Consider the following 26,724-nt stretch of genomic DNA (forward strand, 5'->3'; position numbering starts at 1 on the left):
GTAAGCAGTCTGTGGTTATCTGTGTACACAAACTGCATTAACACCCATGCATAAAAGATAAAAACTCTCTTAATTATGTTCTAAAGTTTGTAGAGACCTTAAAGGGAACATAGTGATGAGTAACTTATGAAAAGACTGTGCACAAAAAGATAGAAATGAAAGGGGAGGAGAAGTCACCGCTCAACGGTAAAGGTGGAGATGTGGAGGCAGATGTGGGGGGGCGGGGGGCATACGATACCTAGGTTGACTGTGAGTTTGACGCGACCCCCATCCAACTCTAGCCTGAGTGTGTCAGCTGAGTCTCGGGAGGTGGTTGCCATGAGGAGGCCATAAGCCCGCTGTGAGCGAAAACGCAGGGAGACATCCTCAGCTTCAGTGTGCATGATGGTTGGCATCACCACCTTCATATACATACTGCCATCATAGGAGAGGATGGAAGCCTCTGTGTGAGAAAGTCAGAAGCATAAAGAGATGTTAGCCATATTTTATGTCAATATATGTCAGCTGGTACTTGATGATCTATGCACATATTCAGTTAGTCATGCTAGTCCCTTTAGGGCTGACAATGTCATTGATTTGGTCCACCACTTTGATCCTGACCATGACAGGATGAACCTGCTGGGGGGCCTTTTAAACCCCCACGCATGTGTTCCTATTGTGGTATACAGTACTCCTTGGTTTGCTGTGTGGTAACTGAGATACATCAGGTGGTAACCAGGTAATGAAGCAGGTTCCATTTTAGGCCGTTCAAAAGTAATTTTCAGTTGAATAAGCAAAAAACATCTATAAGAGCCAATATGTGTATTTAGCCTCTGTTGTTTGTGCTTTGTTTAGGTGTACATGTTTTTTGGTCACTTTCACTTCTGGTAGTTGTAATAGGCATGGGGGTGTGATTTCACATTATTTTATCTGTACAGTTACTCTTGTGGCAGCACTGAAACAAAGAAGATGAATTTGGCTCCAGTATTTTCTGTTGATTGACTTCTCATTTTGTTTTGCCTGAGTTATTCCAATAGAGTTATTGTCAGTCTTTTGTTAAAAAAACACCATAAAACTTATCTGGACTTATGGATATTTTTTAACACATCACAGTTAAGAGCCTACTTAGCCGATTAGTCGCTGTTTTCAACGATATAGTTGCTACACCATCCAATGCACAGAAAGCCTAGGGTCTAGAGAACCCTTTGCCCACTATCTAATCCAGCCTATATGTCTATACTGAAATATCTCAACAACAATTGCATAGATTGTCATGTTACCCAGAGAATAATTGGTAATAACATTGGTGATCCTCTGACTTTTTATCAGCATCAGGTCAACATTTTAATTTGCATACTACTTTGTTTTCCTTCAAGTGAAATGATGACAAAACAATGAAATCTCTGATATTTTGTCTGTGTTAGCATAGTTACAGCATTTATATTATTAGTTGCTGCTCTTACAAAATGACTCGGCACGAACAGTCCTTAGTTAAGTACTCAGGAGGCTTTTACAGTGAGATGCAAACAATTGATTATTAGACTCAAGCATACCTGTATTCTATTTACACTTATTGCACAGTGGGGACAGGCTAAGCTATAGAGCATAGAGCCTTGATTTTATGTTGTGGAGTCTATGAACTATCCTGAGTTGTATGAGTCAATGTCTAACAGTTACAGTATAGCTCTATTGTCTGTCTACATAAGAATTTCCTTCCATGTGTCATTAGTGATTTCAGTACCCAACTCTTCTACCCAAGCATTCCTTAATTTACCATCAGACTATACAACAGGGGCTTGCAAAGATGAATATGGAGAAGAGATTGGCCTGTTACTGTTAGGATCATGGCAAACAACGCTGTGAAGTATGGTGTGTTCAGGCATATTTTCAGAATGGAGTCCTTACTTCTTATTTGAAAGTATGTAAAGAAGTACGTTGATGGTAGGCCATAAGACTGTTGCAATTGTTGGAAGAATGACAGTTTACAGTCAATATATAAATCTCTGATTATGACAATGTTATCTTTCCAGGCAGAAAAAAAATGGAATCATCTTATCCTGGGCCCTATTTCAGAAAGCAGGCTCAACCATCTCTGAGCCTACTCCTGATCTCCGAGTTGACTGAGTTTTCGGTTTCAGAACAGCTGATCAGAATCAGTTCAATCAACTCTAAGTATGTTCAGCCTGAGGGAAGCTTGTTAATGGCGAGCACCACAAGCCATTATCAGTGGAGTGCAGTTACCATGATTATCATGGCAGAAAGCGGAGTTAAAAGCAGAGCCACTTTATTTCATGCCAACTGAATCGCAGATTTTAATGACCATGAATGAAGAGTGAGGTGTGATGGAAAAAACACTATAGGGCATGTTAATAGGTAATGTGAAGTGACGTTATGTAATGTGATGTGATGAGCGTGTCTAATATACAGAAAATATAGAACTGTTTTTTTTTTTTATCTTAACAGTGTTCATATATTTTAACATAATTTTCTATATCCTGATATTCAGCTGTAATCTGATGGAGCCCAAATGCACTGGGCAGCAACTCAAAATCAGACACAAAGATATTGTCCAGACTTTCATTCTGTCAATATTAGACTGAGGTTAACTGAATTGCTGAATTGCTGTGAAATGACTTCGTATTCACGTAATCTCCTTTATTCTCAGATGGAGCTATGATGGGAATGTGAATCCCATAATTGAGACAATTACACTGTGGAATCTTTACATATACGAAAAGTATTCATAAATCACTGCATAATGTATCCGCATAGATCAATTTCTTATTAAAACTGACAAATCTGCAGTTCTGTGGAATTCCTCTTTTTTCTTAAAGACTATTTTTTGGGCTTTTGTTGCCTTTAATGGCAGGACAGCATAGCATTAAGGGGGGAGAGAGAGGGAAAGAAATGTAGCAAAAGACTGCCGGCTGGGATTGAACCCTCAGGGTGCTCGCTCCATCCACTAAACTACCGCTGCCCTGTGGAACTTTTATTTGATAATCCTCTCTGATTTATACCCAGGGAAAACCACTAAAATGGGCAAAAGTCTTTTCAGAGCCAAAGTCACTTTTCTCGTGGCCCGACGTACCGCTGTCTTGCTGATGTGTTCAGTGTCTCTGATGTTGTAAAGAAAACTGTCATTGCTGAAGAATCAAAGGGCAACGCATAAAATTAGCCCCCGTGATAATGTAAATCCATGATGCGTAATATTTGATATATGTGGGTGGAACAGATTGTTAAGATAAATAATAGAGTGTGATGTGAAATTGTATCTTTCATATAGACACTCCTCTGGGGAGAAAAACAGGGTCTAATCACCGCCTCTGAATAAACTGTGCCCAGACTTAATTCACAAAAGGACACGCAATGTTTCTCCTTCCTGCTACGTGCTCAGCGGGCGATCAGCCTCAGGCTTAGATGAAGCAAACCTGCAAGCCAGCAGGTTGCCATAGTAACTGACTCAGGGTTACGCTGAACTGGCTTTGTGAAATGGAAAAGTCAAGAGTTTCCCTCATCTTAGGCTCAACATACTCTGAGTTTTCACTAATCCTGCTTTCTGAAATAGGGCCCTGGAGGGAAAGTATTGTTTTTGCAGACAGGGCGTTCCATGTAGACTTTGGGCAAATCATCCCAGAAATGGGTGAATTGTCCTCCATGTTCTTAAACAGTTGGGCCGACAGGGCTGGTTATGTATGATAGAATTTTTTGTTTGACTTGATTGTTCAAAGCACAGGAAGAAATACCTACAGGCCTTCTCTTTGATCTTTAGCCAAGAAGCTGTGTACTTATTGGAGTTGGGTATGCCAGTAGCATTTTGTGCCAGAGACAAAACTCTGAAGTCTGCAGTCCAGTAATATATTAAAATGAGGGAGGCCAAAACCACTTTTTAACTAACTTTAACCTCTTATAAAGTTAGCTTACTGCCATTGTTACAGATGTTTTTCTAATCTTCTGGCCACTTTAGGAGATCTGTCCACATAGAGTTTTTGCTTATAACATGCTGCTTGTGGGTTTGGTTTTTATGACAACAATGTCTTGCTGTTAACATTAGCTAGGTAGATAATTTAATGCTACATAACAGAGGGTTGACTACACAAGCTTAGATTGATAAAAAACATTGATAAAAGCACAACACACACTGGCAACATTTAATGTCCGGCGGCTGATCTACTTTGCTGTGATAGATTATGAGTGACATATCATACAGTTAAGGAGAGTCAGTAAAGCACCAATGCCTTTAAAACTGTTAAGCAGAGAAACTACTGGGAGCAAATCTTTTTCCAATTAATAGTGTTTTCGGAAAGGTTTCCAAAAGTATCAATTAAACGCAACAAAGGAGGAAGAGACATTTTAGACATGTTATGTCATTCACAAAAAGTGACAGTTGGTGGTTTGTTTAATGCATTTGGATTGTATTATAATCTGGGTTTACTCTAATTTGACTGGCAAGTAGTGTTGTTAAATATATCAATTTATGGATACATATAAATTCTGAACATTATTATCAAGAATGGAACACTCTTAGAAATAAGGGTTCTTCTTGAAGGGCTGAGGTTCTATCCAGAACCATTTGCTTCTGAAAAACCCTTTTTTGAAGGAAGGGTTTTTCAAGGGTTCTTTGTAACACTAAGGGTTCCAGTAAGAACATTTTTGATCCAATGAACCCTTTTTGGAACAAAGAGTTCTTCAAGGAATGTTGAAAGCATGGGTATGCCCCCGATGTCCACGCAATGTTGCAGAGGCGTGTCAGCCAGAACAGCCCTACAACATCCAGAGCCTTGAGATATCCAGGACGAATTTCATCCACCCCTGGGGCTCCGCTGCCTCGGAGTTGTTTCACTACCTCAACAACTTCTGCCCCAGAAATTGGATGACCCGCCCCCGAGACCCCCGTCTCTGTTTCCTCACTCGAATACGTGTTGGTGGGATTGAGGAGCTCCTCAAAGTATTCCTTCTACCGCCCGACAATGTCCCCAGTTGATGTCAGCAGCTCCCCGCCCCCACTGTAAACAGTGTGAGCAAGTTGCCGCCTATCCCCCTGAGGCGCCGGACGATTTGCCAGAACCTCTTTGGAGCCGATCGATAGTCTTCCTCCATGGCCTCACCGAACTCCTCCCACGCCCGAGTTTTTGCCTCCACAACTGCCACCGCTGCGCTCCGCTTGGCCTGCCGGTACCCGTCAGCTGCTTCCGGAGACCCAGAGACCAACCATGCCCTGTAGGCCTCCTTCTTCAGCCTGATGGCTCCCCTCACCTCTGGCGTCCACCAGCGGGTTCGGGGATTACCGCCGCGACTGGCCCCAGTGGCCTTGCAGCCACAGCTCGCAACAGCTGCCTCGACAATGGCAGAGCGGAACAAGGCCCATTCGGAGTCAATGTCCCCCTCCGCCCTCGGGACGCGGTCGAAGCTCTCCCGGAGGTGGGAGTTGAAGATCATCTGGACAGGTTCTTCCGCCAGGTGTTCCCAGCAGACCCTCACTGTTCGTTTGGGCCTGCCAGGTCTGCGCAGCGTCTTCCCCCACTATCTGATCCAACTCACCACCAGGTGGTGATCAGTTGACAGTTCTGCTCCTCTCTTCACCCGAGTGTCCAGCTGTGTTAATCAAATCAAGCTGGGTTTCCATTACGCGTGCCAAACATGCCAAACGGTGCCAATCCCCTTTGATTTGACATCACATGTGACGGGACAGACGATATAGAGATACATTTATGTGCTGATTGCAGATAGTTGCATTGAATAGTGTTTTTTGGGGGGTATTTATTGCATTATTAATGTGCCTGACATTCTGGAAACCTGCCTGTGAGGTTCTGGTGATGTGTGCGCACTGTCCGCCGGTCAGCCAAACTTCAGCTTACACTGGCTGCGCTCCACCTGCGCTGACAGTAGACCTGGCGCTAAAAGCTGGCGAGCTTTTAGCGCACCTTCGGTGAAGCCTTTTGGCACAAAACTGTCACTGCACCAAGCTGCATCTGTCGACACCTCCCCCTGCTGCGCCACCACACCCATCTCAGCGCACCTCGGCCTGCCAAACTACCAAACTGAGTGTGCCTCAGGGTGTGCTGTTCAAAACTAGCTCTGTGCGGGGTTCGCTACCCTGCACCACCCTGTGCCGCACCGGGAAACTAGAGCCCAATATGTTAATTGGTTAGTCCCTCTAATGTCAGATACACTGTGCATAGCTGTTGTAGACTGCAGAGACCATAGCGACAAGGGCTGAGCTGAGAGGGATCTGTCTGTTGAAGACAATACTTAACTGTTGCTTTTATAAAGAGTGGCTAAGAATACAGTGCATATATAAAATGTAGCTAGATGATGTGCTCTCTGGTGGGAAGATCATGTCTTGAACCCTCAGTCTTCGAAATAGCACTGCTGTGCTCTTAACTACTGAGTCACAATGTTAGTTTTGTTTGACCATTGTTTTTTTTAAATTATTGTATGCCTTTATTGCACAGGGACAGTGGAGAGAGACAGGAAATGTAGGGAAGAGAGAGTAGGGGAATGACATGCAGCAAATAGTCCGGCCGGCCGGGAGTTGAACCGGGGACTCAGTGCTTAGAGAACTTGTGTCTATGTGGTATGTGACCTAACCACTCGACTATCGGGTCATCCTGATTTAACCATTGTAACTTCAACCTCTGGAGGGAGGAGCTCATGAGCCCAAAAAATGCCCTAAATGTATTTTCTTTTTGGAGAGTGGGCAGCTGACCCTCCTTATCAACTATTCCTTTATTATGGATGGTGGGAGGGCTGGTGGGAATAGAAGGCTACAGTGTGGAAGGGTGTTGATGCCGAGAATTGAACCCTGGTCTCCCAGGGGAAAGGCTGGGATTTGGTGTGTGGTGCCTGGGAGCTGGCTGCCCTACTGGGTTAGTATGTGGGAGCTGAGAGCTGGTTTCCCTACATATTGCACCACATGATCTGCCCCTCCCTAAAAACCAGGTGTGACATATCAGTAGTGATTGCTGTTCACACATTGTGTGCAACCAGAAGGTGGATGTAACAGAGGAACAGCAACTTCAGAGAATCAAGGTAAGCTGAATCTAATATATTATTTCAACATCTTGACTCTAGCTAAAGACTTTTATGGTAAAAGGTGGACTATTTTATATTGACTTACAGACTTACACATACACTGCTCTCTTTGGACCATACATTACTTTGTTGTTTGTAGATGGCTTACTGCTTCATCAGCTGTAGTAAGTGTACCTTTGATTGATGGTACTAACTGTCTTTTTTCTCTTCCCCCTCTACCATGTCACCATGAATTCACCTGCTGAGGATGGCCTGATGTGCCTGGACTGTGTATCTGTCATGTTGGTGTTCAGGATAGAACCCCCAATAAGGGTTCTTTGTGGAACCTCTCATGGGGGGTTTTGGGTGGAACCTTTCACAGATGGTTCTACCAGGCACCAAAAAAGGGTTCTCCTATGAGGACAAGCCAAAGAACCTTATATGGTTCTACTTAGCACTTCTATTTCTAAGAGTGTGCTGAATATCAAATTTCCATTCTATTACCATTCTATTCTGTCTTCTATTTAAAGCATTCTTCTTTTTCAGTATAATGGCTATATTTGCCTGGTGGAGGAAGTTTGGCAGTACAGAGGTTTCTTTTGAATGTTTTAACATAGACTTAGCGGGGCAACATTTGACAAATATGATTTCCAAAGTTCAATACTAAAAACATATGGGCCTCATGCTTTGTTATTTGGGAATTTCACGATAGCAGTCTTCTAGATGAACCATAGCATTTCTGCCTACTAAAAGTAAGATCCCTGGTAAACAAAATTGACTTTTTCATTGTCACTGACTCCTGGATTAACCCTGATGATTGTTCACCTCTTATTGAGTCATCCCCCCCAGATTATTTATTAGGTTTGACTGGCCGCGGGGTGGGGGGTGGGGGGGACTTGCAGTTATCCATAGTAATGATTTTAGCTGTTCCCCACTTTCTCTAGGTCATTTTTCCACCTTTAAGAGCCTTGGATTCATTTTAAAAAATAAATTACCGTTTCTTTTTTTTTTAACTTGAACTTTTATTGTTTTTAACAGGACATTACATCACACATATTCTACCAGAAACTACCAGAGGGTCATGTTTATCTCATTGAGATGAAGCTATAGGTGATAGTCTAATCAGGGCAGGGGACATGTCAATTCATCGTTACCAGGATGTTAATGGGCCAATTATGTGGCACAAGGGGCATATCTCGTGAATCTAGGGAATGTAGGTATTTTACAAATAGTGTCCATTATGTCCCTCCACACTTGTTGCTCTTCATTATACAGTTCAGAAAGATTGGATGCCGCTCCCTCCATGGAAATAGTCTCAAGAAAAGTATGCAGCCATTGTCCCTCTATCAGTTTGTTTGCATCCTTCCAGTTTGTTGCGATCAGTCTTTTGGCTGTCATATATCCAGTTGTTAGGATCCGTCTGTCATGTTTGGACCAATTCCTTTCAGAGGTGTAATTCAAGAGACACAATGCAGGATCACAGTGAACAGTAGTGCTCATGATATTTCCCAGAGATTGAGTAACCTTGTCCTAGAATGCCTTTACTTTAGTACAGGCCCACACCATATGATAGAAGGTACCTTTATCTTGCTTACAGTGCCAACAGAGATCAGACTCAGATACACCCATCTTATATAATCTAACTGGAGTAAAATATATCCTATGTACAAAATTATAATTAATCATTTTATTCTTTACCGATTTGGAAACACTGTAATGTTTTCCAGATATGGTCCCATTCTTCAGTTTCCCATGATATATCTAGGTCTGTTTCCCAGTTTCTTTGAACCGCTTTCCATTTGTCTCCTGATGTATTATTTATAAGTTTATACATCTTCGATGCAATTTTGACCTTCTGTTTGATTGTTAATTCTAATTTGGACTCGGTTTCACTCTGGGTATAGTTACAGCTTCACCCAAATATTTGGTCAAATGTGACCTTATTTGCATGTATTTTAAATAATCTTCATTTTCAATACTATATGTAGCTTTAAGCTGCTCAAATATTTTCAGTTTTCTGTCATGTTGGTTTATTATGTCTTCTAGAATTCTGATACCTTTGGAATCCCAGACCTCATTTCTAAGTGGCCGGCCATTCAGTGTGAACCTGTAGTTATTCCAAAGTGGAACCCTGGGAGAATTGCTGCTTTTAAAATTGATCATGTTCTGGAATGTTTTAGCTATGGAGCACGAAAACTTGATCAAAGGGTTATCAATATTTTTACAAAAGGGGGCATACCACAGTCCTTGTAATGTGATCCTATCGTTTAACCCATCTAAAACTTCCTGCTCTATGCTTTCCCATTTTGTGTCCCTCAAGTCAGAGCCATAGCCCCATTTAAGGGGGTATCTAGAGTTAAATGCCATATAATACTTGTACACATTTGGAAGGCCAAGGCCTCCCTTTTCCCTGTCCACATATTTACGGCTTATCCTAGGTTTTTTTTTTGTTCCATATGAAGTCTCTGAGCATTGCATCTATCTCTTTAAAAAAAAAAACAGTTATCAAAGGGGAGGGGGATGGCAGCCACAAGAAAAATGATCCCCAGAATGATATTCATTTTTATACTATCTATTTTGCCCCAAATGGTTAAAGGGAGAGACTTCCATCTTTCAATATCATCTTTGACTCGAATTAGGAGTTTATTCAAATTAAAAGGGGCAATATCATTTATATTGGACTTCAGAGATACCCCAAGATAGCGCATTCCTTTGGGCGACCATTTAAGGGGAAGATTAGCGATAAGGGACTTATGGCAATGAACATTTAAAGGTAAAGCCTGAGTCTTATCCCAATTTATCTTATATCCCGAGATGGCTCCGAATTCTTTCACAGTCTCAAGAGTATGTTTAAGAGATGTTGGAGGGTCTGACAGTGTTAATAAAATGTCATCGGCAAATAGACTTATTTTTATCTCCGTTACTGGGGCTGAAATTCCTTTAATGTTTTGATTTTCTCTGATTAGTGCGGCTAGAGGTTCTAAAGACAAGATAAAAAGCATAGGGCTCAGAGGGCAACCCTGAGGCGTCTGAGTTCAAAATTTTCAGAGACAATGTTGTTTGTGATTATTCTAGCTTTGGGACTGGAATATATTGCTAAGATATAGTTAATGAAATTTGGACCAAATTTGGACCATTCAATGCGGTCAAATGCCTTTTCTGCATCTAAAGACACCGCAATTGTTAGATCAGGTGTTGAGTTGGCGTAATTCATTGTGTGAATTAGCTTTCTCATGTTGTCTGCAATTTGTCTGGATTTTACGAAGCCCACTTGGTCAATATGGATCAATTTAGGTAAAATATTGTCTAGTCTTCTTGCAAATATTTTTGCGTATATTTTCCTTTCTGAATTAAGAAGTGAAATGGGGCGGTAACCTCCACATTGTAATGGGTCCCTATCTGGTTTCAATAGCACCGTGATGAGGGAGGAGTTTGTTGAATCGGGTAGGTGGCCTTTTTCTTTTGCCTCATTAAAAACCCTTTGTAGCTTGTCAACTAACTTAGATGAGAATGTTTTATAAAAGTTGATGCTGAACCCGTCATCACCAGGGGCTTTGCCGCTGGTCATTTTTTTGATGGAGGTGAGAATCTCTTCTTGAGATATTGGTTTTTCAAGCTCTTCTCTATCTGCAGTTGATATGGTTGGCAAATTTATTTTACTGAAAAACCTTTCCAAACCTTCAGGAGTTGGGTTGACCTCTGAAGAATACAATCAATCAATCAATTTTATTTATAAAGCCCAATATCACAAATCACAATTTGCCTCACAGGGCTTTACAGCATACGACATCCCTCTGTCCTTATGACCCTCGCAGCGGATAAGGAAAAACTCCCCCAAAAAAACCCTTTAACAGGGAAAAAAACAATGTTTTATAGTATTCCCTAAATCTTGTATTGATGTCTTGCGGGGACTTTAATATTTCACTATTATCTGATTTAATTGCTGGAATTAGACGAGAAGTCCTCGCCTTTTGCAGGCCAATAATCTTCTGGCCTTATCTCCATTCTCAAAATATTTTGTTTTTAAGCGGTATAAATCAAATTCTGTCTTCTTATTTATTAAATTCTTTATCACTAACCTGGTTTTCAGCATGTCAGTATATAGCTGATCATTAGTTGGGTTTGCTTTGTGGGCTGTTTCTAGTGCAGACAATTTATTAGTATATTCTGCTAATTTTTTGGATCTCTCTTTTTTCTGGTTATTTAGCAAAGCTAATAAGCCACTCCCTACATGTAGCTTTATATGCTTCCCATACCGTAGCAAATGAATTAACTGATTCCGTGTTTGTTTAAAAGAAGTGTTGAGTTTCAGTATTAATCATTTCTATCAATTTATGATTTAAGAGTAAGGAAGTATTCAATTTCCACATGGAGGAATTGATATGATGAAGGGAAGGGGAAAATGCTAGTGTAATGGGACAATGGTCACTGTATATCATGTTATGAATCTCTGTGTTCCAGACATTTGAGAGTATTTCTTGGGACACCCAGAATGCGTCTATTCTGGAGTAAGATTTGTGTGGGTTTGAATAGAAAGTATAATTTCTGTCCTATTTAGTAATCGCCACACATCAAACACTCCAACATTTTTGCACAGATTAGTGAGAGCATCAGTAATTTATCGGTCTGAAGGAAGGGGTTTAGTACTTCTATCTAATTTGGGGTTAGGGACAGCATTGAAGTCACCAGCCATTATAATGGGTTTACCTGCATATTGTGGGATAATAGTGTTAAGGACATTAAAATTATTTTTTATGCTGATCTGTTCTGTACGACATCTATTGCACGTCTGTCCGTCCTGGAAGAGGGATCCCTCCTCAGTTGCTCTTCCTGAGGTTTCTACCGTTTTTTTTTCCCCGTTAAAGGGGTTTTTTTTGGGGAGTTTTTCCTTATCCGCTGTGAGGGTCTTAAGGACAGAGGGATGTCGTATGCTGTAAAGCCCTGTGAGGCAAATTGTGATTTGTGATATTGGGCTTTATAAATAAAATTGAAAATTGAAAATTAAAAAAGGAGGCAGTTTTTATGTTTGGACGATATACATTAATAATAGCTATTGGCTCATTGTAAAGTAAACCGTCAATAATAATGTATCTGCCTTCGGGGTCGGCAATGGAACCTTTAAGAACAAAAGGTGTTTTTTTATGTACCAATATTGCTACTCCCCTACTTTTGCTGTTGAATCCTGAGTGGTAAACCTGCCCGACCCATTTCTGTTTCAATTTACCAGCTTCTGCTTGTGTGAGGTGTGTTTCTTGTAATAATGCTATTTCTGATTTAAGTTTTGCCAAGTGACACAAAATACGCGTACGCTTCACGGGACTGTTCAGACCATCTACGTTCCAGCATGAGACAGGTACCTTATTCAAGTTTTGACTATTTTTTTGATTTGACATTTTTAGGTACCGGGAGTTATTGTACAAATGGCCCACATCGTTGTCCCATCTCTAGCCCCCTTCCCATATTTACAACAACTCAGCTCACAGATGTTAGTTATGAAATATAGACCCTCAGTAGTGAAGAAAAAATTATAAAAAATAAAGAGGATATAGCAAAAGACTATATAGTAATGAACCAACTGGCTCCAAAATAAAACGTAAACTAGAACCCAGAGGCTATCCGCCAATGCTGCTGTGTGAACAGGTCAACCTAAGTGCAGCCCCAGTAGTAAAGAGTAATTTTAAATAACCCTTATGGTAGCTTTCCCAAACTACTTTATACACATCTATTAATCAAAAAAGCAGACATATAACAGGAGTACCATCATAATTTCTTAACTAAAACTATAGTTTGGTAACAATGAAAAAGCTGAAAATTAAGACAAAGACACCTTTGGCTTTATGGCTAGAAAAAAGAGCATTTGTGGGAGACACTAACCTCCCTTCAAGTCGGGAGCTTGTTAACCAAAAGCAATGTGTTATTATTATTCAAGTTCGGGGCTCCCGCTTGTTGTAGACAAACACACATAATCTCGCACTATGATCCGCTGTATCAGTTCGGAGGCAAATTAAAACAAAGACACCCTCGGCTTTATGGCAAAGAAAGAAAACATTTGTGGGAGACACTTACTTCCCTTCAAGTCGGGAGCTTGTTAATCAAAAGAAATGTGTTATTATTATTCATGTTCGGGGCTCCCGCTTGTTGTAAACAAACTCATGTGTTGCGCTGTGATCCGCAATATCAGTTCAGTAGCGAGTGTCAGGTAACAGGTGAGAGAGTTCCTGTTTGGCTTTGGTCGGTGTGTCGAAGTTGTATGTCTTCGGTCCAATCTTGACAAGTAGTTGGGCCGGGAACAGCACTCTGAAGGGAATATTCCACTGGTGCAGCGCAGCTTTGATGGTATTATATTCCATTCTCTTCCTTGACACCGCCGCTGAATAATCTTGGAATATGAAGAACTTTTGTGACTTGAATATAAGTTCTTTGCTCTTACGTGAGGCTCTGAGGATCTTTTCTTTATCTTCGAACCAGACCTGTTTGAGGAGGATGATGCGTGGCTTTTCGTTTTGCCCTCTCTCTGTGCCCAGCCTATGCACTTGCTCCAGCTCCGGTGCCGGTTGGTCAGCTGGGATCTGAAGGACGGCTTTGAGCAGGTCAGTTGTGAAGGTTTTAATGTTTGACCCTTCCATATTTTCTGGGATGTTGATGATACGTAAATTGTTCTTCCGTGAATAATTCTCCAAATAATACACTTTTTGCACCAGTTCATTTGTCGAAGCCTCGAGCGCCTTGTACTTAGCTGCAAGTGGTGATAGTTGATCTTCCACCTCCGATAAGCACTGTTCTGCTTGGGTGATACGGGTGGCTAGGCCAGACAGCTCCGATTCAATCCTGGTCGTTGTGGCTTGTATTGCCGGTAGATGTTCCTCTATTTTTTGCTGAACCGAGCCAAGCTCAAAGATAATCTTCTGTGCCCAAGGAGTAGCAGATTCGGCCTGGGCATTGTCGTTTTCCGCCTCCAACTTTTCCGCAACTAGCACAGCCAAGCTGTCTTCTTGGAGTGGGCTAGCATTAGCTTCTTCTGTGTTGTTAGCTAAATATTGTTTTAGTTGCTGCTGTTTTTGCACCTTTCCTTGGTCATTTTTTAACTTTGCGGTTTGATCGCTTACTTAACAGGTTAGTTGTGTGTCTTTGTACAATTTAAAGCGGGTTAAATTTTAAATTAAAGGATTAGACTGAGGAGCACTCTCGGGACACGTCTCACTCCGTCGACGTCATCACCGGAAGCTCAACCATGTGGGATAAATTACCTATTTTATGTGTTTCAATTTACAGACCCCCCAAATTTATCTCTGGTTTTATACAGGAATTTTCAGATTTTTTATCAGACATTATTTTAAAGCACAACAATGTTCTTATTTTAGGTGATTTTAATATACATGTGTGCTGTCCTGCATCCTCACTTGCCTCTGATTTTATTAATCTTCTACAGTCTTTTAATTTATCTCAATCTGTGAAGCAGCCTAGCCATGTTAAAGGACACACGCTTGATCTTGTGCTCTCACATGGTTTCTCTGTGGACAATGTGAACATAGTTGATTTTGCAGTATCTGATCACAACACAGTGCTTTTCACGGTTCCATTTCTCTGCCCTGATCCCAAACCCACCACTCTGATTCGCTCCCGCCCCCTAAATTCCAGCTATACTCATCACTTTTCACAAGCTTTTACTACTTCAAGCTGATCTTTAAATCCTGATGAACAGAATCTTACCGTTGAGGAACGTCTCTGTGTTTTTAACAACTCCTGCTTGAACATTTTAGACTCCATAGTGCCTGTCAGACTCAAAAGGCCAAAACCCTCTTTCATACCTTGGATGAGTGAGGACTTAAGGAACCTTAAGAGACAATGAAGAAAGGCAGAGAGGAGATGGAAGAAAGACAAGCTTGATGCCTCCCTTGTCTCCTTAAAATATCTTATGGCCAGATATCAGCACGCAGTCAAAGTGGCAAGGAACAACTATTTTGCCAATCTTATTGCTGAGCAAAGGGGTAATCCCAAAATTCTTTTTAAAACTATAAACTCTGTTATTGCCCCCCTCCCAACCAACCAGTTGATGCTTCTCCAGAGAGATGTGAAGAATTTTTAAACTACTTCCGTGACAAAATATCTGTGATTCGGCAACAGTTCAGTACCAATGGCAGAAAGACTCCTGATGACTGTTGTCCGGCCTCTACTTTCTCACATTTTTCTGAAATCTCTCTTTCAACCTTGGAACATACTGTCACACTTTCTAAATCCTCCACTTGCTCCTCCGACTGCATTCCCACCTGGTTTTTAAAATCAGTTTTTCAGGCAGTTGGTCCAGATATTTTAGCTATTATTAATTCTTCTCTCACTTCAGGTATCTTCCCATCAAATTTTAAACATGCTATTGTCCACCCTCTTTTAAAGAAGCCGTCCCTTGATCCTTCTGTCTTGAGTAATTTTAGACCTATCTCAAAGCTTCCTTTTTTATCCAAGATTTTAGAAAAAAATGTTTTTATGCAACTAATTTCTTTTATGGACAACAATCAGCTCTTCGAAAAATTCCAATCTGGCTTCCACTCTCTACACAGTACCGAGACTGCTTTGGTCAAGGTCTCAAACGACCTATTGCTGACAAGTGACTCAGGCCAGTACTCAATTTTAATTCTCCTTGACCTCAGCTCAGCTTTCGATACCGTGGATCATGGTATCCTGATTAGCCATTTGAAAAACTTTGCTGGTATCAGTGATGTGGCTCTCGATTGGCTTGTTTCATACCTAATAGGTCCTTCTCGGTAATGCTCGGTGACTCCTCCTCCGCCAGTGCTCCTCTGGTTTGCGGGATCCCGCAGGGGTCCATTCTAGGACCCCTTTTATTTACAATCTACATACTACCCTTTAGGAAAATCATTCAGAAGTATGATGTCAACTTTCATTTTTATGCAGTTGACACCCAACTGTATGTCCCTTTAAAACCTGGTTGCTCTGATGTCTCCCGCATAATGTCCTGTCTTGCTGACATCAAAAAATGGATGTCCAACAATTTTTTGCAGTTAAATGACTCAAAGTCAGAAGTGCTCGTCACCCCTGCTTGCTCCAGCACAAACAACATAGATTTTCTATCTTCTAGTCTGAGTGTCCTGTCCAGCAACGTTCACAAAGAGGCCCGTAACCTGGGCGTCATCTTTGATTCAGAACTTTCTTTTGATGCTCAGGTTACCAAGGTGTTGCAGTCCTGCTTTTCCCAACTAAGACAGTCAACAAAAATTAAATCCTTCCTCTCTCATGCTGATTTAGAAAAGGTTATCCATGCCTTCATCACATCCAGGCTAGATTATTGTAATGCACTCTACTCTGGCATTAGTAAATGAAATATTTAAAGAATGCAGTTGATTCAGAATGCTGCTGCCAGGTTTTTAACAGGTACCAAGAGAAGTGACCACAATACGCCAATCCTTGCTGCCCTTCACTGGTTACCTGTGAGTTTTAGAATTGATTCTAAGATTTTACTGCTCATTTTTAAAGCCTTACATGGTCAGGCTCCTGCCTACATCTGTGACATGCTAAACTCTTATGAACCTGACCGGAGCCTGAGATCTTCTGGTGGGGCCCTCTTACAGGTACCCAAAACTCGACTGGTCACTAAAGGGGACCGGGCCTTTGCTGCCCGAGCCCCTCGGCTGTGGAACGCCCTGCCTGGAGATCTCAGGCAGGCAAACTCAGTGTCCTCTTTTAAATCACTTCTTAAAGCTCACTTTTATCATCTGGCCTTCTTAAACTGATTCTGTTTTACTATTGTTGTGACTCTTTTATTTTTTTTTTATTCTGTATTCCTGTATTTTAATGTTATTTTACTATTATGTATTTTATTTGCACACGACCTCACATTGCAGCTCACCATATTATAACCCTCTCAATGTGCTTGAGTTGCTGTTATCTTATTTGGCATCAGAAACAAGTTGCCAAATAACTGAAAACAAAAACAAACAAAAATTAAAGCTGCAAGCAGCGTTTGGCGGGACCTTGCACTCGCGCCCGTTTCGGCCCCCAGCTTATGTCGTCACTGTGAATTATTTAGAAATATCAAACATGTTGCCACAAACATCAGAAAATCCTTACAGAGCTGAACGTTTTGATGTTTGAATGCTTTCTGTAGCTGTAGGTATGGATAAGTGATGTCACGATATGCAAATTAGATGAGTGAATTTATTCCCATCAGATTCCTCTTCCTTTATTTTGAGGAAGAGACAACAAAAACAACACAAAACAAAATAAATTTACTGTGTAAATATGTTCAAAATGTTGTTTTACTGAGATGTATGAAATCCAATATGGCCGCCGCCTAGTGACGTTACAATATGCAAATTAGATGAGTTAATTTAATCCCATGACAAACTTTGGGTCATGATGAATATTTTTCTCATTTACAGTATGCCTTTATCTCTCACCACTTTCAAGCCACAGCCTTTTGAAATGTTGAAATGAAAATGGAATATTTTCCTCAATAAACTCTGGCACCTAAAGGGTTAAAATGGAGTTTGTGCCCCTGTCATGTCTGCATGTAAGATTTAGACACACACACACATCATGTTTCTGTGAGTTTGTGTGTGACAGCAGTTGCCATGGTAATCAAGTAGGTGCACCTGGCAGAAGAGCAGAGAGAGAGAGAGAGAGAGAGACAGAACACAGAGAGACCTGTTTTAGTGGAGATTTAACTCCTTGAAGAAGTTCTTCCCATTCCCAAACCGCTGATCCAATCATCAAAATAATGTGATCATGAGAGAGATGAAGTTATACAGAAGATCTGTTTAGCAGCAGTTGAACTGGTATGTGTGCGTCTTTAAAGCCGATACAATAAACGGTGTAGGAGAAGATGTGTTTTTTTTTAAGAGCACGTTTGAGGGGAAATCTTACTTTGAAAGGGCAAATAGCTCACTTCCTGTTGGATTAAGGTCATGGGTGTTAGCGTGTTATTTGTAGGTCAAACACTCCAGTTTTGTGCACCTATGTGGCGCTAGAGAGCCCATTTTGGCACTGTAGGGGTTAATAATGTGTGTGTTCTGTTTCAAATGAAGTTTCTGCTGCTGTAATCTGTCCTTTAAAGATTGTGAGATACACAGACCAGAGAACCCTGTGGCTGTGTCTGTGTGTGCAGCCGTTGTCATGGCGATTAATGACTTGCCTGCACCTGTGGCAGACACAGACACGTCAGGAAAGCAGATCACCAAAGGCTGTTTATAAAGGGATTTAACTCCTCGAACAAATGCTTTGCATACCCAAACCGTTGGTCCAAGCAAGAAAATAAAGTGATTTTGAGAGCCAGCCACGTCTTGTGAACGCACGTGTCGCGTTTTATATTTCTCAAGTCAAAAATGTGGTCAGGGGAGCGAGTTTAAAATGTGTTGCACCCCAGCTGTTTCCAGAAATTTCTCCTCAGAGTTTACATGGGAGTGAATGAGAAAAAAATTGGCGCACCCTTCGCTTTGGAGCCACTCAGCAAAAATGTGTACGTGTGAGAGATTCTATGTCAACATATCTGTGAGCAGGACAAATTTTCCTACATTTTGTGGTATAAATTGTGTCTGTACAGTGAAAATTGTGGCCATGGCAGGGAGTTAAAGACAAAAGTTTTAGACGATTTTTAGAGCCCTCTCCACTCTAGCTCACAGCATTCCGTGCAATACACACCCATTGTAAAGTGAGAATTTCTCCACTTTTGCTCATGGTACTTTGAGAGGCACAGATGAAAAACGGTAAAAGATATGAAAAAGATGAAAACATGAGTGAATAGATGAGACCTGTGGCAACATTTGAGAGTTGGAATGGAGTCTGTAGCACAAAGTATGGAGACGCTGTAAATGCTAGAAAAAGCCCTAAGATTGGTGCCTTTCTCCCCCCTGCTGCCATTCATTTCCTATGGGACAGCTTTCGAAGATCGCCAGGATGTTTTTCTGACATCTCACCTTATGGAGCCCATAAAATCCAAACTAAGCGAGTAATGAAAAAGTTACGAATAACTTTTGATTAGAACGAGTTGATCTGTCATCTGTGCAAGTTTGAAGCCGATTGGATAAGCGGTGTATGAGAAGAAGATTTTTTAGGAAAGGCAGTTTTAAGGCAAAATCTTACTTTGAAAGGGCAAATATCTCACTTCCTGTTGGATTTAGGTCAGGGGTGTCAGCACGTGATTTTTAGGCCTTCATGAGACGAACACGCCACTTTTGGTTTCATCTTTCTACGACGTTCCTACAGGCCATGGCGGCCATTTTTGTGTGCCTAGGTGGCGCTAGAGAGCCCATTTTGGCACTTTAGGGGTTAATGTCATGATTTTCTAAAATTTTTCATCGGTTCTGATGTGCGTGCCAATTTTGGTGAGTTTTTGAGCATGTTTAGGGGGTCAAATTCCAGTTCAAAGAGGCGGCGGGAGAAAGAATAATAATAATAATAATAATAAACGCTGGTCTGTGAGAATAAACGCAGCAAAAAGTATAGGGGGGGTCCTCGCCTTTGGCGAGGACTGGTCTGTGAGTAGTCCACTACTGTTGGAGTCGGTCCACAATAAACGCACGCAGCAAAAACAAGAGGGTCCTCACCTTTGGCGAGGACTGCTCCTTGAGCAGTCCTCTGCCTCTAGGCTCGGTCCCTAATAATAATAATAAAGAATAAACGGAGCAAAAACAATAGTGTCCTCGCCTTCGGCAAGGACTGGTCTGTAGGAATAAATGCAGCAAAAACTATAGGGAGGGTCCTCGCCAAAGGCGAGGACTGCTTTGTGAGTAGTCCACTGCTGTTGGGCCCAGTCACTAATGAACGCACGCAGCAAAACTAAGAGGGTCCTCGCCTTTGGCGAGGACTGCTCTGTGAGCAGTCCTCTGCCTTCGGTCTCGGTCCCTAATAATAAACACACCAAAAACAATAGTGTAATAACACACCAAAAACAATAGTGTCCTCGCCTTTGACGCAGTAAAAAGTATAGGTGGGGTCCTCGCCGAAGGCGAGGACTGGTCTGTGAGTAGTCCACTGCTTTTGGGCTTGGTCCCTAATAAACACACGCAGCAAAAACAAGAGGGTCCTCACCTTCGGCGAGGATTGCTCTGTGAGCAGTCCGCTGCCTTTGGGCTCGGTCCCTAATATACACAGCAAAAACAAGAGGGTCCTCTGCCTCTAGGCTCGGTCCCTAATTAAAGCTGCAAGCAGCGTTTGGCGGGACCTCGCACTCGCGCCCGTTTCGGCCCCCAGCATATGTCGTCACTGTGAATTATTTAGAAATATCAAACATATTGCCACAAACATCAGAAAATCCTTACAGACCTGAACGTTTTGATGTTTGAATGCTTTCTGTAGCTGTAGGTATGTAGAAGTGATGTCACAATATGCAAATTAGATGAGCGAATTTCTTCCCATCAGATTCGTCTTGCTTTATTTTGAGGATGAGATGACAAAAACAACACAAAACAAAATAAATCTACTGTGTAAATATGTTCAAAATGTTGTTTTACTGAGATGTATGAAATCCAATATGGCCGCCGACTAGTGACGTCTCAATATGCAAATTAGATGAGTTAATTTACTCCCATGACAAACTTTGGGTCATGATGAATAGTTTTCTCATTTACAGTATGCCTTTATCTCTCACCACTTTCAAGCCACAGTCTTTTGAAATGTTGAAATGAAAATGGAATATTTTCCTCAATAAACTTTGGCACCTAAAGGGTTAAAATGGAGATTCTGCCACTGTCATGTCATCAGGTAAGTTTTAGAATCACGCACACATCATGTTTCTGTGAGTTTGTCACAGTGGTTGCCATGATAACTAAGTAGGTGCAGCTAGGGTCAGAGTGAGAGAGACAGAACACAGAGAAGAGACATCTTTTTGATTTCAAAAAGTTTAGAAAAGATAGGCGGAGCTGAGGGAAGGAGAGGGGGGGGTGGGACAGGCGAGCGGCTGAGGAAGGGGGCGGAGTTAAGATTTTCCCTCGCTGTGGGGAGAGAGGTCCCTCTCCTCCTTTCCACACTTCGAGTTATTTTCATTGTGCTGATCGTGGTTTTCCAAGCCACCATCAGCACAATGAAAATAAGTCGTAACTGTGTCACACGGGCAGAAGGGAAGGCGGCCGGTTCTATTTCTCCCTCTCTGGGAGCCTGGGCAGCAGCCCACCGCATCCATCCACCCCTCCCTCCCTCGCGGCCCGGCCGCACATACACCCCCCCCCCCCGAGGCTCGGCTCTCTCTGCGGACAGAATGGTTTTATAGTAAGGGGAGGAGTAAAGGGAGGAGGGCAGGCTTTAGTGTGGACAGTTAGTGACGTCATTCGTCTCGAAAAAGAATCATTATTCTTCCAATGTAATGTAATGCAAATTTAAGTGTAGTAACCAGATTTCAAACTGTAGAGGGCACTCCATACCACATTTTTAAAATAAAATGTAGATTTTCAACAGTTTGCACTAAACTGTCAAGATTTTGAGCAGGATCAGTCAGTAACACTACTATACAACCAGAAACAATGATTATCAGCTGAAAAAAATGGTTTTAGGGTTTAGTTACTCTTTAAAGATTGTGAGACACACAGACAGAGAGAGCCGTGTGTGCGTGTCTGTGTGTGCAGCCGTTGTCATGGCGATTAATGACTTGCCTGCACTTGAGGGGCACACACAGAGCTCATGAGAGAGTAGATCAGGAAAGGCTGTTTATAATGGGTTTTAACTCCTCGAACAAATTCTTGCCATACCCAAACCGTTGGTCCAATCAAGAAAATAAAGTGATTGTGAGAGACAGCCGCTTCTCGTGAACGCACGTGTCGTGTTTTATATTTCTACAGTCAAAAATGTGGTCAGAGGAGCGAGTTTAAAATGTGTTGCAAATAAGCTGTTTCCAGAAATTTCTCCTGAGTTTACATGGGAGTGAATGAGAAAAAAAACGGCCCTCCCTTCGCTTTGGAGCCACTCAGCAAAAATGTGTACGTGTGAGAGATTCCATGTCAACATATCTGTGAGCAGGACAAATTTTCCTACGTTTTGTGGTATAAATTGTGTCTGCACAGTGAAAATTATGGCCATGGCAGCGAGTTAAAGACAAAAGTTTTAGACGATTTTTAAATTCCAGTTCAAAGAGGCGGCGGAAGAAAGAAAGAAAGAAAGAAAGAAAGAAATAATAAACGCACCAAAAACAATAGGGTCCTGCTCTGTGAGCAGTCCTCTGCCTCTAGGCTCGGTCCCTAATAATAATAATAATAAAAAATCCTTGCATTTCAATAGGGTCCTCGCACCGCTAGGTGCTCAGGCCCTAATAATAATAATAATAATAATAATAATAATAATAATAATAATAAAAAATCCTTGCACTTCAATAGGGTCCTCGCACCACTAGGTGCTCGGGCCCTAATAATAATAATAATAATAATAATAAACAGCGCGATTACAATAGGGTCCTCACGCTCGGGCCCTAATAAAACACTCCTAACATATATCTCACAGATAACCTATATCTCACTGGTAAGCTATAACATATCGTAACATGGTTTAGATTCCTAAATAAATATTCACCTTATCGCTAGATACCCCTGAAAAACTCGAAAAACTTGTGGATGATGCCATCTCTGCTGTCTGTGCAAGGTTTTGTTTGTGTACTGTATGCTAATGTGATAACACCCACCTTTCCCTGCGGTTGTCTTTTAAGAGGACAGACAGAAATGCGGATTCCAGGAACCAACATGTTGATTGTAATTTTATGCTTCACCTTTCTTTCTATTTCAGTGCATATACATACACATATACATATATATATGATGTTATAACATGATCACCATGTACAACATTTAAATCTGAATTAGTAGTGTCTGTTGACCACTTATTTATAAGTTGGTAATATCCTATTGCAGACAATGTGTGTTTGGTACCATTCAATAGCAGACAGCGCCTCATTGGTAAATATGGAAGCATTAGAAATGTTCCAAGCTTCATTAACTATCTAGGAAGCAATTAAAGCAAATTAAACTTTAAACTAGCAAAGGTACAGGAGGGGAGGAGTGAAATGTCCCACCAGTGACAGTGAACTGCTCCTACTGGACATCAGCTGGAGGCAGACAGCTGGCAAGGCCAATCACAGCACAGAGGCCGGAGCCTGCCTGCCAGTCTCAACCCCTTTGAACAACTATAAGATGAGAAGAGACTTTTTGTCTAGAAAAGTTAAAGAAGTTAAAGAAAAAGAAGAACTTGAAGAAGAACTTTTGAGAAGCTGGCGGGCCATGCTGGGCCCCATCCAGCGTGGCCCCACTGGGCAATTTGATTGCATCCTGAGCAGAACTGAACATCCAAAACCCAACAGAAAGAATTTTATGCCACAAGGTCTGCCTAACTCCTGTGTCCTGGACCAACAAGGTCAGGACTGAAGAAAGGCAGACTCCTGCATGCCCACACTGGGTGTGTGAAGATGACCGACATGGAGAGCCAAGCTCACCGGAGCCAAAGTTGCCATGTGGGCTCAAGAACGCCCAAAAGTGCCCAAGGGCTCCAAGAAGTTCGCCCGAAGAGAAGAGAAGGACCAGCTGAGCAGGCTGCCCCGTGGGACAGCACCAGGAGCGGTTCACACCAAGGAGCAGCGCTGCTTTTTCCTCTTCCCCCTCCAGAGCTTCTTCTTTCTGGTCTGCTACAACTCAGGTGAAACAACATAATTTTCCTGTGCTGGGGTTTGATGCATAGTTTAATAAGTATGGTAGGGAGCATTAGATAAAACTAGGATTTCCCCTAAGTTTTCAGATGTTTCCTTTTTTGCTTCTCATGCCTCTCAGGTGTTGAATGGTGCTTTTCACAGGTCCATGTTAAAGTTTCCTCTGATAATTATCTCACCATTGCTCACTGCTTCATCTGGTTCATTCTGGTCATTCATTCATTCATTAGCATCGCTATATTCATTTCATTCCACTCATAGTTGTATTTACTCATTGTCTTGTCTGTTGTTAGTTGTATTGCATCTTGGTCTCCTGTGTCAGTAGTTTAGAATAAATGTTTGTCTGTAAAGTCGTTGTCTTGGTTTTCTGTAGGATTACATTCAGTCACTTTACGGGTACAAAGATCCTGGCTATTTGAGCTCTATTTGAATTGACATTTGATAATTAATAATTTCCCCAAAGTGCGTTAAACATTCTTGTCTGATCAGCAAGAGGTGTGGTTTTATTAGTCTGACTATGAAATTATATCGCTGAACAAATAATTAAAGTGGTTATGTTTAATAATTCTTTTTAACGTCACTTTTTCCTAATATTGAGCTAATCAAACCCTACAGTATTCATGGTGAAAAACGTAGGCACCTGAATAAACTGTTTCAACATGGCGGCGCGTGCAGATGCAGCGGCTTCTCTCTCACCCAACAAAACGGTGCTTTCGTCTTTTTCATCTTGTAAGTCGCTGTGTTTTTGTATGTCTTCGTCATGTCTACCTGTTCCAAAGCGCACATACTGTCGTGAGTTTCTACTCGACGTCGGCAGAACCAAATTTCTGGAGTTAAACTCCGCGTACGCTCTTTGGACAATAAACTGGACTGCATACGACTGCTACGGACAACTCAGAAGACTATGAGAGACTGCTGTGTTTTTGTGTTTACGGAAACATGGATCAATAACAACGTCCCGGACAACGCCATTCAGCTCAAGGGGCTAACATGCTACGGAGCGGACAGAGCTCTCGTTGAAGGAGACCCGCGGCGGGGGACTCTGTGTTTACATCAGTGATGCCTGGTGTCGAGACGCTGTTGTGGTCTGCAAACACTGCTCACTGTTAGTAGAGTTTATGGTTATTAAGTGTCGTCCTTACTACCTCCCGAGGGAACTCACAGCCATACTACTCGCTGCTGTTTATATCCCTCCAAGCTCCGACAACAACAAGGGAGAGGCACTGAACGAACTGTATCAGCACATCAGTGAGCAGCTGACAGCCCACCCAGATGCTTTTCTCATCTTGGCTGGGGATTTCAACCATGCAGACCCAAAGAGTGTGTTTCCCAAAATATACCAACACATAGACTTTCCAACATGGGGTAACAACTCACTGGACAAAGTCTACACCACCCAGAGAGGAGCTTACAAGGCTCTCCCCCACCCCCACATCGGTGCCTCTGATCACATCACTGTTATGCTAATGCCAACATACAGACCACTGGTTAAAGTCACCAAACCAGTTCGCAAACAGGTACGAGTGGGGCCAGAAGGGTCCTCAGAGGCACTCAAGGACTGTTTTAACACCACAGACTGGAATGTGTTTAAACAGGCTGCCACCTACAACAACAACACAGACATCCAGGAGTACACTGACACTGTCACTGCCTACATCACCAAGTGCATTGATGATGTAACAGATCTCAAGACCATCACTGTTCGGGCCAATCAGAAGCCGTGGCTGACAGGGGCGGTCCACAGGCTCCTGAAGGCTCGAAACGCCGCCTTCAAAGCTGGAGACGAGGTGGGCCTGAGGACAGCTAGGGCCAACCTGTCCCGTGGCATCAGAGAGGCTAAAAGTCAGTACTTCAAGAAGATAGCCCATCGTTTCAGTGACAGCAAAGACGTACGGAGCCTGTGGAGGGGGATACAGACCATCACGGACTACAAACCCCCACCACAATCCTGCGACAGTACCACCTCACTGCTGAATGAGCTGAATGACTTCTTTGCTCGCTTCGAGGCACACAACAGAACGCCTGCACAAAAGACCCCACCCCTCCTGGCGACCAGGTGATGACACTGACCCCGGACAGGGTGAGAAGAGCACTTAGTAAGTTCAACGCTCGCAAAGCCTCGGTTCCAGACAACATACCTGGCCGCGTGCTGAAGGACTGTGCAGGGGAATTCACAGATGTCTTCACAGACATCTTTAACATCTCCCTGAGCCAGGCTGTTGTCCCCATGTGCCTCAAAACCACCATCATCATCCCTGTCCCGAAGAAGCCATCACTCTCCTGTTTCAATGACTACCGCCCAGTCACACTTACACCCATCCTCATGAAGTGCTTTGAACGGCTGGTCATGGAACACATCAAGTCTGTCCTCCCCCCCCTCCCTGGACCCCTTCCAGTTTGCATATCGGTCCAACCGCTCAACCGATGATGCCATCTCCACTACCCTCCACACAGCCCTCACACATCTGGACCCAAAAAACACATACGTCAGAATGCTGTTCATTGATTTCAGTTAAGCGTTCAACACTATCATCCCCCAACAGCTCATTCCCAAACTGGACTGGCTGGGGCTGAACACCGCGCTGTGCAACTGGCTGCTGGACTTCCTGACCGGGAGACCACAGGCGGTACGGGTCGGCAGCAACACATCCAGCACCATCATACTGAACACGGGGGCCCCCCAAGGATGTGTGCTGAGCCCCCTCCTCTTCACTCTGCTGACCCACGTCTGCACACTGTTGCACAGCTCAAACCTCGTCATCAAGTTTGCGGATGACATGACCATGGTGGGACTCATCAGCAACAATGATGAGACAAATAATAGGAGTGAGGTGAACCGTTTGGCCTTGTGGTGTGGACACAATAATCTCTCTCTGAATGTCGAGAAGATGAAGGAGATTGTTGTGGACTTCAGGAGAGTGCACACCCAGCATGCCCCTCTGACCACGGAGCTGCTGTGGAGAGGGTGAGCAGCACCAAATTCCTGGGTGTGCACGTCACAGAGGACCTCTCCTGGACCAGCAACATCACATCACTGGCCAAGAAAGCCCACCAACGCCTCTACTTTCTCCGCAAGCTGAGAAGAGCCAGAGCCCCGGCCCCCA

The 26,724-nt window shown here is 42.6% G+C and overlaps 1 protein-coding gene across 17 annotated transcripts in view; it reads right to left on the reverse strand.

Moving 5' to 3' along the window:
• Nucleotides 1-26,724, reverse strand: part of nrxn3a (neurexin 3a) — a 651,034-nt gene that overhangs the window by 232,485 nt on the left and 391,825 nt on the right. For all 17 annotated transcript variants that reach the window (XR_013493311.1, XR_013493310.1, XR_013493309.1 and 14 more), the window contains one exon: nt 239-442. Coding sequence is in view for 12 of the 17 variants with exons in the window: in XM_078174850.1 (XP_078030976.1) it covers nt 239-442 (204 nt within the window). In the remaining 5 variants the exon portion in view is untranslated. The remainder of the gene's footprint in view (nt 1-238; nt 443-26,724) is intronic.

Source organism: Epinephelus lanceolatus, chromosome 15 (genome assembly GCF_041903045.1).
Source record: "Epinephelus lanceolatus isolate andai-2023 chromosome 15, ASM4190304v1, whole genome shotgun sequence".
In the NCBI taxonomy this organism is placed as follows: Eukaryota; Metazoa; Chordata; class Actinopteri; order Perciformes; family Serranidae; genus Epinephelus; species Epinephelus lanceolatus.